Source organism: Glycine max, chromosome 12 (assembly GCF_000004515.6).
Source record: "Glycine max cultivar Williams 82 chromosome 12, Glycine_max_v4.0, whole genome shotgun sequence".
Taxonomy (NCBI): Eukaryota; Viridiplantae; Streptophyta; class Magnoliopsida; order Fabales; family Fabaceae; genus Glycine; species Glycine max.
Window position 1 is genome coordinate 39,719,002 of NC_038248.2, and position 13,305 is coordinate 39,732,306.

At 31.5% G+C, this 13,305-nt stretch overlaps 1 protein-coding gene and 1 long non-coding RNA gene across 2 annotated transcripts; both read left to right on the top strand.

The window, feature by feature from the left end:
- Positions 1-1,846: 1,846 nt before the first annotated feature.
- Positions 1,847-9,926, top strand: LOC100808247 (MLO-like protein 11). Its single transcript, XM_003539544.5, has 15 exons — positions 1,847-2,987; positions 3,532-3,589; positions 3,739-3,965; positions 4,063-4,179; positions 5,263-5,323; positions 6,040-6,134; positions 6,760-6,834; positions 7,002-7,087; positions 7,464-7,513; positions 7,755-7,795; positions 8,050-8,220; positions 8,306-8,341; positions 8,585-8,652; positions 8,854-8,914; positions 9,218-9,926. The coding sequence occupies exons 1-15, from the start codon at positions 2,862-2,864 to the stop codon at positions 9,572-9,574; spliced, it is 1,629 nt and encodes a 542-aa protein (XP_003539592.1). The 5' UTR covers positions 1,847-2,861; the 3' UTR covers positions 9,575-9,926.
- Positions 9,927-11,550: 1,624 nt separating this feature from the next.
- Positions 11,551-12,234, top strand: LOC121173221 (uncharacterized). Its single transcript, XR_005887637.1, has 3 exons — positions 11,551-11,620; positions 11,721-11,820; positions 11,925-12,234. It is a non-coding gene; the product is annotated as an uncharacterized lncRNA (long non-coding RNA).
- The last annotated feature ends 1,071 nt before the right edge of the window (positions 12,235-13,305 follow it).

A 13,305-nucleotide genomic window follows, 5' to 3' on the forward strand; every position in this document is an offset into this window, starting at 1 on the left:
GGATTTCTCATCCCTTCAACACTACTGTGGTCGGCGCTTTGTGATGAGTTTGAATTTTGAGGTAAAAGGTTTTTTTGGCTTTATCATTCATTGAAGTCCAAAGTTGAGGCGATTATTTCCTTCAAAGAGATACTAGTCACAAATGTTAACTTTGACACTGTTTGATAAAGTTGATTTAGGTGGGTAGTTGAGATAAGAGGATGGGAATAGGGGATATATTAGAAATTGATGTTGTTTGGTTAAGGTTAAGATATGTGAGGAGAGAAATTAAAAGTAGGTAGGTCTTACATGAAAATATTTTTCTGGTGGAGTGAAATAGTGTGTAGATGAGATTGCACAGTGATTTCGTCATTTCGTGTGCCAAAAACTGTTCTAGTGCTTTGTGTGATTTTCCCTTTCACTATGTTTGATAATTATGAAATGTCTGATAATGGATTATGCATTGTTTGCTAATTGGTTACGCTACACCTTGTATACAAGAGTAAAATAACTTTTTTATTTTATTTATTTACAATCCAATTTCTATCCTCCTCTCCTGCCGTTTAAAACAAATAACGTCACAATATTATTTTTTTCATTCCATTTTTTTCTTTGCTACCAAACAAAGTGTAAGTAAGCCATATTTGTAGAAATAATATGGTACTAAATGGACTCTGTTGTACAATGACAACGAAGATTAAACTTAAGATCTCTGTAAAAAAATATCTTGTTATGAATTTGTCTAATTGAATAAATTTTTAGGCGCTTTCAAGTGTGATATTTCATAGCAATTGGATCTTAAAAATGAGATGTGATATTATTGAGGACCAAATTACATTCATGATCATCACATTTATCACTTTAAAAATGAGCCTTTTGATCATTGGATTTAATATATATTTTTTTTAGAACACACATTTAGTATAATTAAAAGTCCTAAATAGTACTAACAATAAAATCTTTATTATTGATTTAAAATTATTAAAAAAATACAAAATTAGTCATGAGAGAAAAATTTACAAAATTAGTCATAAGTTTAAAGGTTTTACCTCATATCGGTTGCCTCAATCCTTGGAGTGCAGCTTATATACCTGTTGGACAACTTTACTTAATGTTAATTGATTTTAAAATGAAATCTAACGTGGACCCTAGACCTCGCCTTAGCTTCCGCTGCGACGAGCACCTTATATGATATTCAAACTTTTCATTCTTACTCAATATGAAACTTCATTTCTCACTTATAGTTTAACATAAAATATATTTTAAAAAATACAATTTTAGAGAGAAAATATAAGTACAATAAAGACTAACTCCAGGAAATGAGTCTAATTTGCTTTAATAATTAAGTGTAAAAGAAGATGTTTCGTTGATGCAGCAACGACAAGTGCGGTAGCATATCATGCAGCGCGAAAAAAGATAGTTAGGGAAACACGTGCATGCTGCATGAACATCACTTTATGTTTTTTAATCACATATATTTTAGTAAGATTTTTTTTGTTGATCATATTTTTTTTACGATTATCAAATTGAGATTTTGCTTAAATTTATTTTTTATTCACAAATATTGATTTATTAATTTTATTAGAAATATAAAAATACAAATTTATAATATTTCTTTTCTCCTTTTTTTCTTATTTTTCTAATTATTACTGAATGAACCTTATATCTCTTTAATATTTAACATATATGATTGATAGGATTGAAAGATAACTTTACTGTTAAATATTTCTGTATCTCATTATATGAAAAAGCTTATAATAAAAGAGATGGTTTACCCAAAAAAAAATACTTTATTATATAATCTGTGAGTAAGAGTTGGCAAGCACCTGTGGCCCAGTGAAGAGATACTGAACAGTGTGCATTGCATTGGCATTGACATAATATTGCAGCTGGAAAAAGACGCACTTTGCCCCTAGCAGTTTATATAGGAATCATAAAAATGCATGTAGTTTTTGGTGAACTCATTCAATGTATTAGGAACAAACAACTGTTTGTTAGTTACAGGTTATGACTGAGTGAGAAAGAGAGTGAGAGGGATCTTCAGATTTAACTTTTCTGGGTTCACTTATTACAGCGTGACAAGTTCCATTCTGAGTTTCGTAGATTCCTGACAGGGGTTTAAGGTTGTGAGTACTTGATGTTGGGAAAAAAGGTGTGGCCTTTACTCTCATTGGAGAATGTCTGAATCTGCTTGGCACTGTCGTTGAAGTTGAACCAAGGAAAAAATGAAGCTTTTATAAGAGCCAGTAACGTGTCTTGGGAATGTGAGCATGATTCGCAAATGGGGTTGCTCTGAATAGTTCACAAGAGCTCTCAGCCTCTCAGGAAGGAAAAAAAAGAGCCTTGTTTTTTGTTTTTTATTTTTTATTTTGTTTGGAGAAAGTGAGAGAAAAAAGGTCAAGGAAATTTCCTTTCACCATCTTGTTATATTGGAAATATATTTCTTTTTCCTTTTCTTCTGGGAGAGTTTTTGATAGTTATGGAAGATTTTGATATGCTGTCAAGAGTTTGCGAAAGTTTTCTTTGTTAGCAAGTGGTATTGGTTTGTGTTTTATGCTCAAACCTGGGAGTCAATGGTGGAGAGATTAGAAATTAGAGCTTCCATTTGGGTCCTAATCCTTTGTTTTGCTGTATCTTTGTATGTAAATTAGGAATCAGGATTACTAATTGCTGTTGTTTGTTGGTGAGTGACACTGCCATTAGGATTTCTATTTATAGGATTCAGTATTATCTCACTGATTTATAGGCCGATTAAGCGGTGTACTATGAGTTTTGCTTGTATAATTTTTGAAGTAGATTTTCAGTGAGACCATATCTTAAGTCCTTGGATGTTTAAGGCATAGTCATATTTAAGGTCTGGTCTGTGATTTGGGTGTTTCAGAATGGAAGAAAATTCTCAAGAAAAGCGGTCTTTGGCTTTGACTCCTACATGGTCTGTTGCCACTGTGTTGACAGTGTTTGTTGCTGTCTCTCTGCTTGTGGAGCGCTCCATTCACCATTTAAGCAACGTAAGTATTGCCAGACAAGAATCTTTATTGAGCTTTGTTGGTTCTTGATGTTAAACTCTGTAATGTAGCAAAAACATTGCATGGTAGAAATTGGAATTTGTTCAATTTTTAAGGCATTTTGGAAACTTGTGATTAAGACTTCAGCTGCTATCAGACTTGTTATGAATTGAGTGATAGAAGGGCAGCGATGAAAAAATGAAAAGAGAAATATTTAGTATTTTCTCTAACTACTGCTTAGATGTGGTAAGAACCTTCATTTGTGATTTTTAAATGTATCTCTATAACAAATTTATTTGGATATGCATTATTTGGCATAGGAAGAAGTTTTCTCTCTTTCCAAAAAATAAATAAATTAAACTGACATGTATAGATTTAAATTTTTCCTTTTTTATTTAAACTTTAAAGCTTGATTCTGTCTTAATTAATCATATATTTGTTTTACTTGTGATAGAACCATCGATTTAAGTGTTATTGAATAAGAAGTTCTTTTTGGTTACCTTTGGCCTGAATTCTCATGTGTGATTATGTTTTTCTGTGTCTGCAGTGGCTGCGGAAAACTAATCGAAAGCCATTGCTTGCAGCTCTAGAGAAGATGAAAGAAGGTGTTGTGCATTAAATTATACTGGAACTCCTTTTACGTATACACAAGGATTCTTTTTTACTTGTTAATCTTTACTGATTTTACCTCGTTGTAATGTAACGTGTCTCATTTTACTGATCAATTCTCTTTATTTTGCAATTCTATCTTCAGAGTTGATGTTACTCGGATTTATATCACTCTTATTAACAGCTACCTCACGCATGATAGCCAATATTTGCATTCCATCGAAGTTCTACAACAGTGCTTTTGCTCCATGCACTAGATCTGAGATTGATGAAGAAATGGAAGACAACAGCTCTGAAGAGCGTAAATTATTGATGGCTTCTTCTTATCCACACTTAGTTAGAAGGATGTTGAATAGCAGCACCTGCAAAGAGGCATGAGCAATATACCTTACATGTATAAAATTTGACTCACTAGCTTATACCACTTTAAATTAATGTAGGTTGATTTTCATTTTGTTATCTTGCTCAGGGTTATGAACCTTTTGTTTCGTATGAAGGTCTAGAGCAGTTGCACCGATTCATTTTTGTCATGGCGGTAACGCATATATCTTACAGTTGCCTAACTATGTTGTTGGCCATTGTGAAGGTGAGTTATTGTTTTTTATTCATAGATGAGGCCTGTCTGCCACACACTTATCATTGTTGCAAAAAAAATGAGCCATGTATTATTTTTCTGTTTCAAAATCTGCTTGGGTTTTCACATTGGATTTGATACTATATTTCCTTTTGAATACATCAATACATTATAAATTTATAATACATTGCAGTTAATATGATTCAGCAGAGTGTCTGATAGGTACCTGCAAAAAACATTGTGAAGAAACAGAGAGACAGAAGGAAAGAAAAAAGTATCTGTATTGTATTCCAAGTTTTTTTCATATCAGCAAATGCTAATTGCTAGTTTTGTTAGTAGGGGGGATTGAACCCATGACCTTTCCCCCCTTCCCTTCTTTCTTAACCACCCAATCTGATTTGTATTTCAAGTATCAAGCCCAAAGCAAAGGATTTCAGGTCCTGATTATATAGTTTTTGTGTACAGTGAAGAAAGAAAATGTAAAGGTCTATAGACAATTCAAGAGGGGCCTAGTCTCCCAAATCCGAGTCCAATTCCTGTTCCCCCAATCATAGTCCTTGGGGTTATTCTCTCCCCCTCCAACAAATTCTCACACACCCCTCTCCTCACTATTGCTAATTAGGCAGTTATTTATTCTTTTCTCTACCCTGGCCAGGGTCAAGTGCATTACACCTTTTTCTTCTCACATAACTCCCTGGTAAATTTGAGCCTTGGGACCTTTTCAGTGTCAATCATGTTCTATGAAGCATCATCATGCAAAATAATTAAACTGAGCAAAATTAGGGAGAAACACGGGACCGGAATTGTCACGGAAAAGGGTATATAGGCAATGTATTAAAAAGATACATGCAATACCAAAAAAGTATAGAGAATATTATATTATTCAAAGTAAAAGTGTGGAGGTTGCACCTAAGAAAAGTAATCTACGAAAATTATTCCTGGATGTTTTTTATAATTGAGATTCGAGAATAATAGTATGAAACAATATCATTCAAATATTTTTAAGCTTTATTTAGTTGGCTCTATGTGGTAAAACATTCAGGTGTTATCATTTTGGATTTTGTTTGACATAATAACACTAGTAGTTTAAACCAGATTCACAGTTGGAGAGTGTGGGAGGATGAGGCTCATATGGATCGGCATAATTCATTAACTGGTAAGCACAATACTTCTCAATGTGCCTTTGAACAAAATCTATTTTCAATTTGTTTTGTGTTATCCTGTTTGGTCCTTTGAAATGTTGTTTCCACTTCTATGATTGACTATACAAACTTATGAATCACCTCAATCAGGTTTGTTATACTACAATTCATCTTTTCTCTCACTTGTGTAGTTGTTGTACTTGTAGGTAATATGTTATATAATTAAAATCCAAAAGCAATTTCTCTGTTTCATCTCTCTCTTTCCCACTCCCCTAAATCACTTTACTGATCCTGTGGGGCAATTATGTTGATTTTTGGCTTGGTAGCCACTGAAGTTCAGATAAATAAACAAGCATTTTGGATGACCAAAATCTTCCAAGATTGAATCATTCAGTGATTTATGATAGATGGAAATTCTAATATATAAATGTATCTTTACCAGCCAGCCCAAGCTTTTGGTCCTTGATTCGTATTACATCGATGATCAATTGATCATGTGGTCAGGAGTTTAATCCTTGCATTAATATTTAATTTTAATTTAGTTCTTAATTATAGTCCTCGCTCTACGCTCGAGCTTGTGTAATGGAGCATGTTAGAAATGTTCATTTACCTCTGTGCCTAACAGTTTAGGCCTTCAGGAGAGTTGGTCATTGACAGAAATTATACGGTCATGTAGTGCATATTTAAAACATATTTAGTAGTTGATTTGCCTATTCTTTTGTTGCAACAGAAATTACAAAAGAGTTGACCATGCGAAGGCAATCAACCTTTGTCAAGTCTCATGCATCAAACCCATTGAACAAAAATAGTTCCCTCATTTGGGTGGTAAATACGTATCTCCACTTGCTTTCTTGTTTCCATTTGATTTCAGTTCATTTATGTTTTTTCCTTTTAATATGTCTGTCTGTAGTTTCTTAAATTTATTTGATGAAAGAAGATATAAATAATGTTTGAAATCAGAATATACACAAAAGATTTTACCATCTGTGCACGGTTAATTTGGCTAGACTTCTTACCTTTTGATCAATTTGCTTTCACAAACAAGTTATGCAAGAGTAGTTTGTTGCAATGGTCAATTAACTTAGCTAAACCATTACAAAGTTTTTCTCTCAAGGAAGCAAGTATGTTGAGTAAAATAAGATAAAAATTTCAATGATTATTTTTTATTTTTTTTTAAAGTGGTAAAACATATGAGAATTCATTTTGTGGTTCTCTAAATACTAAATGCTAATAGTTCTTGGGGGCTAATCACATGAATTTCGTATAACTATCAGAATCTTTTTGAGAACAAATATTATATGAATCTTTATTGTTACCGTATACTCTCTACTCCTCAATGTTAAGAACATATGTGCAAGAAATCTTGATTTTACAAATCCAGATTTCATTTTGAACCATTTACTCAGGATAATTGTATATCTATCTAATTTTAATTTTGATTAAGTTGTAGACATGCTTTTTCCGTCAATTTGGGCATTCTGTGGTTCTTGCGGATTATCTTACGCTTCGCAAAGGCTTCATCATGGTATTCAATATTGCAAAAATATTTGTCTCTTTATTTATTTTTTTGGTCTAGATCACAAGTATCCTCCACTGAGGCAATATTCGAGCCTAATTTGATTCTTATCTCACAGTATTTAAAAGCTACCTAATGTGGTTCTTATATCAGTTTGTTTTCATTATTCATGGCAGAATCACAACCTTTCATTCAAATATGATTTTCACAGCTACATGATTCGATCAATGGAAGAGGAATTCCAAAGGATAGTTGGTGTGAGGTGAGTAATAATAGAGATTCAGCAGTCAGTTTCATGATTTTCTCTTTTAGATACCAATTTCAGTTCATCAAGGATTCAAAGATCTGTAGTGTAATTTTATGCATTGTGCATGCCATGATCTTAGATTTCCGTGGTGACCTGTTTTACTAAATTGTTGGAAAAAAATAGTCATTCATTTATATTTAGTGTTTTAAGAGGTAGTTTAAATTTTCCATTCCGAATTCATATCAAATAATCAATTAAAGGAGGAAAGAATATAATGTCTTCATTTAAACATCTTGGACTTATTCTTGTTACATTTTATTGCTTTAGTTTTTCACAAACTGACTCTCATAGAGAAGTTGAAAGCTGATTATGTCTTTTAAATCTCTTGCAGTGGTCCACTCTGGGGATTTGTTATTGCCTTCATGCTTTTCAACATTAAAGGTATAGCCTATTATAAACAGTCTAGGTGAAAAACATTTCACCATCTTTGCTCTTGATTTTAACATTATACTTCCTCAGTGTCCCTTCTCTAAAAAAATCTCGTTGTTATGGATCTTTCTTTTGGAAATCGCTTCTACTTTCAGGCACTTTCTCTTAAGAATACTTGAAACATTATGGTCAGATCATACTTGGTTTTACATGCTGTTGAAACTTACAATATTTTTTTTTGGGTTTACCACAGGATCTAATCTATATTTCTGGATAGCTATCATTCCTGTATCTGTAAGTTACCTTGCAATTTCCTTCATTTCTTTTTTAACTTTTGTTCCCGAACCATTTAGATGTTGTAAATGGCTCTTTGCAAAGTAGTTGGTTGGTTTTTCTATGGAATTTGAATGAAACAGAATGCTTGTTGGTGAACCTGCATAAAATATGGCCTTATTTATGAAATGTTATATGATTTTTGTATGCTAAATAATTTAGTTGAATAAATTATTGAAGTTATTTAATAATACTATCATGTGTTTCATGAACAGCTTGTGCTCTTGGTGGGAACAAAACTACAGCATGTTATTGCAACCTTGGCATTGGAGAATGCTGGAATTACAAGGTTCTTCCCAGAAGCAAAGTTGAGGCCTCGTGATGAACTTTTCTGGTTTAATAAGCCTGAACTATTGCTATCGTTGATCCATTTCATTCTCTTCCAGGTTGGCCATGGTTTGTCTACATCTTATGTGATAATTTCTTGCTGAAACTTGTTATTAATGTCTGATTCCTTGTTCTTTTTGGCAGAATGCATTTGAGCTGGCTTCATTCTTTTGGTTCTGGGTATTTCCTTATCCACTTTACATCCTAGAATTAGACCATGGAGTAATAGGATGTTGTTTAAGTATCAACTGAATCTTGATTACTTGGAAATGAATTATCCAAAAATGAGAGCAAGATTCAGTTTTAGGGAGTTAAAATAAAATAAGATACAACTATATATTTGTGTTATTGAATCATATAATACACGCAACTTTGAATTTTTTGCATTTTACTAAACTAGAAAAATGTCTTTTTTTACTACAGTGGCAGTTCGGATATTATTCCTGCTTTATTAGGAATCACCTTCTCCTTTATATAAGGCTAATATTGGGGTATGTAGAAATCAACACTGCTTATTTTATTCCTTATTCAGGATTTTACTTCATATTATACTTGTGTAAACTAAGTCAATAAATAATTGACCTGTCACTATTTTATATATAAAATAACTATTTAATGTAAAATGTCAGTGTTGGATATTTATCGGCTTAGTTTACAAAAATCAATCAACCAACTTGTATACAACTGTGTAGGTTAGCAGGACAGTTTCTTTGCAGCTACAGCACCTTGCCACTCTATGCACTTGTTACACAGGTAAGAAACCCTGGATGTAGAAAAAGAAAATACAAGTTTAAGTCTGACATATATGACATGTTTGTAGTTTTGGAAGTATCAAATTATGTAAATGGCATGCCATACCCAAGTTTCATTTAGACAATACTTCTACTAAGTACTAACATGTTAGTTCACTACACAAGAGTGCTATTATAATTGGCTTTGATTTAGAAATAATGAATAAGCTCTCTTTGTTGGATTTCATGCATTGAGTGAATCATTTTAGTGAAGGGTTTTTGCCACTTTAATGTTCCATGCAACAACATCTTTTGTGTATTTCAGATGGGAACAAACTACAAGGCAGCATTAATCCCACAGAGGATAAGAGAAACAATTCATGGTTGGGGCAAGGCAGCTAGGAGGAAGAGAAGACATGGCATGTTCACTGATGACTCCACCATTCACACAGACACAAGCACTGTGTTGTCTATTGAAGAAGATGATCAATTAATTGATACCCCTGAAGTAGAATTACAACCAGCAACAGCTGTTACAGCTACCCCTTCTCCCATTGCTAATGAAACTTCAAGTAGGGCTGTTACACCCCTCCTAAGACCCTCTGCCTCAATATCTTCAGTGCAATGCAGTTCTAAAGCTGAAGCAATTCCAAGATGCTCCTCTATGCCAAGTGGAAGATAAATTGTGAACAATGGAGACTAATGAAACTAGTTAAATGGTACATTGATAAAGATGGCTTTTGTATGATCATCAAAGATGTATAAGATAACTACTTATAGTTCCCTTAAAGAAAGCTTTACAAGGGAATAGTGCTTTTGGACATTACTAATTTATGTGGGACAACTATACAATGGGGTGACTTTTGTATCTTGATGCCGAGAAGTAACACTGGAGAATTGGCCAAGTATATTGTAATTTTCTTTTTTTGGATTTGAAATAGTGTAAATTAAAGTTGATTGTACGTCAAAGAAAATGATTATCATTGTTTTTTTATAATCATGTTATGGATTACATAATCCGTATACCTCATATGAATTATGTGATTTGTAAGTGTTTTTTTTCTAATTTTTTTTCAAAAATATGTTTTTTAAATTTATTAATAAATTATTATTTTTAATAGTAAATATTTTTTTATTTATAAAAAAATATACGGATTAAATAATTCGTATGAGTTATATCAAAATTAATTGTCATAAAATTTATTATTTAAATTTACAGCGCATTAAATATACATTAGAAATTTTAGTGTTATATATAACAACATTATTTATTTTATAATATAATTGCCCTATTAGCTCAGTTGGTTAGAGCATCATGTTAATAACTTGAAGTCACATATTTGACTCTTTTGTGATCTTTGAAATTTTAGGAGTATTTGAGAATAAAGGAAAACTATTTATTTTCACTTGATTGAAATTTATTTTGAGATTTTGATAAGATATATAAAAATGAATGTTGGATTATTAGTTTATTTTATTTATTGTGAGTTCATGATGTAGTTCGCTACAACAAAGAGATAATGTAGTCTATGAGTCAATTACTCATAGTATATTTATATTTGGTGTTTGCTACAACGAAGAGATAATGTAGCCTATGACTCAATACTCATAGTATATTTGTATTTGTCGTTTGCTACAACGAAGAGATAATGTAACCCATCAGTCAATTTCTCATAGTATATTTATATTTTCTGTTTGCTACAACGAAGAGATAATGTAGCCTGAGTCAATTTCTCATAATATATTTATATTTGTCGTTTGTTACAACAAAGAGATAATGTAGCCTATGAGTCAATTTCTCATAGTATATTTATATTTGCCGTTTGCTATAACGAAGAAATTATATAGCCTATGAGTTAATTACTCATAGTATATTTATATTTTTCATTCGCTACAACGAAGAGATAATGCAGCTTACGAGCCAAATGTCGTAGTTATATAATTATGGTTCACCACAATGAAGATATAATATGATCTATGTACACATAGTGGAATGAAAGTTTGATTATAAAGTTATTATTCTTGAATACCAGTTTATAGGTTGTTCTAAAATATATTTTTTTATACAATGGTTTCTAAAAGCAAGTTGTATTATTTATTTAATGTTATTTAAATTCCTTTTGGATGTTAAGACTTGTGCAATGTTGTGTTCTCCTTCTTGTCCGCTTTGTATTTTATGCCCTCACTAAGTCTTTGTGACTTATCTTCTTATTTTATTTTATTTTCACTAAGTATTTGTTGACTTATCCAGGAATTTGATTATTTTTTGGTAGGCCACCATTGCGTTCGATGGATAGTTTTTTTGTTATGACTCCAATATAATGCAGTTATAAGGATAAAGATAGTAATAGATTTAGAAATAATTCCTTTATTTTGAAATTTAAATGATCTTCTCTTACATGTAATAATTGTACTTATAATGTTTTCAGACACTTTGATTATTAGTATTTATGACCAACTTCGTTATTAGTTGATATTTTGAACAATATGTTAATATCTAATTGTTGGATTGGGATATATATATATATATATATATATATATATATATATATATATATATATATATTTGTTTGTTTGTTTGGATATATTATATGTTTTTTTATAGTTCATTTAACATAAATGATGTTGTTAGATTGTTTACTATTTTTTTTAATGCACAGGGACATTTTTTTAACAGAAAGGTTCTTGAAGCAGATCAAAAATCTTCTCAAAAGCTTTTTCGAATCAAGTTAGTAGCAAATATAACAATTTCTTTCAATCTTCACCTTTTTAAGCCATGTGTTTCATTCCTTGGCTCATTGGAAAGCATTACTTCAATTTGACTGCAGAGAATCCGACGATGACGAAATGTCTCTTGATTTGCATGAACATGAGCCAAAGCAAGCCCTTCCTCTTCTCAAATTTCATTTAACTACTCTGGCTTTCCTGGTAGGCACTAGGCAGTAATTCTCATCCCAAGTCATTAGATTATGGAAAAAAATTGCATGGAACACCTTAATCTGACAAATCATTTCCGACTTTTACATTTCCAGCAATCAAATACCATCGATTCATAGTTGGGACAGGGAGATGAAGATATGAAAGGGGCTCGGAAAAAATTGGCAAGTCACACACTTGAGATTAGCTTAACAACTTTGTGCCACTATGTGGGGATTAATATGTAAATTTACATGTAGTATGATTTAAAATAGATGTTATGCTTAAGGAAAAATGACATGTCACTCACATGTTACATTTCAGTGGGTAAAATGCATATGATCTCCTACTCATGCTCAGCATTCAAATTTTGGATACACATTTACATTATATTTCCTTGTGTATTTATTAGGAGACAGAAAGTGAAAATTGTATTGAATTCGATGAACATACTTTGTTGGGGCCTGGGGGGTCATTTTGATATGTTCATTTAGTCCAGTTGATGAAGTTTAAGAATATTCCTAAATCTGTAGCGGATTATTAAGCTGCTGACCAAGAATTCCATTAATTGGACGGAAGAAGACTATGGTCCTACCTTACGTCTCCCAAGTGGATGTAATCGATAGGAAAATTTTGGAGTTTGCTAAAAAGAAACTGAATAGTAGTATGCCCTTCAAAAATATGCCTGACTTAGTCTTTTACATACATACATATATCAGATAGATATTCTAAAGATATATGTAATATCAATTTTCTTTTACTAGAAATGCAAGATGAAAATTGTCCTTTCAAAGTCATTTTTTCTTCTTTTAGATTTGTCTATAGGATTACATTAAATTTCTGCTTAAAGGAAAAAAAAAACTAATGACATAAGATCATGAAAAATTAATTTTATAATGCAAAATAAATGTGATATGATAATATCATATATTTTTGGTGAACAGATTTATTTACAATTTTAAAATTAGAAAGACCCAAGAGTTTGACAATATGGTACCGTTAACTAGTTGGCAAGTCATCATACAACTAATAATGTCATTGACTATCTAAAACCATGTGTTATGAAGCAAGCTTGACAATAACTTGAGAGTCAAGCTGTGCTAAGTTATGGGCTTATAGCATTATTGGATCTGTTTTTGGAATCCTGAAATCATAATTTTGACAAAAGACACGAGTAGTTCTGTAAAAAAACCAGAGTAGTGCTTTTACAACTCATGATTTTAGAGTTTATGAAAGTTAAAGCTGCGAAATCAATCATGATACTAATTGATGTTAAAATTTAGAAAAATATTAACAATACTTTCTCTAACATACTTTTTTAACACAAAATTAACTGTTAAATTTGTAGAAAATCATAAATTTTTATGGGTTTTATTTTTTATTTAACAAATTTCCTCTTAATTTTGTAATTTTTAAGAAAATTTAATTAGTAATAGAACATGTATTAATAATAGAGCATGCATTAGAAAGAATGTGTTAGTCTTACTAACACTCCTT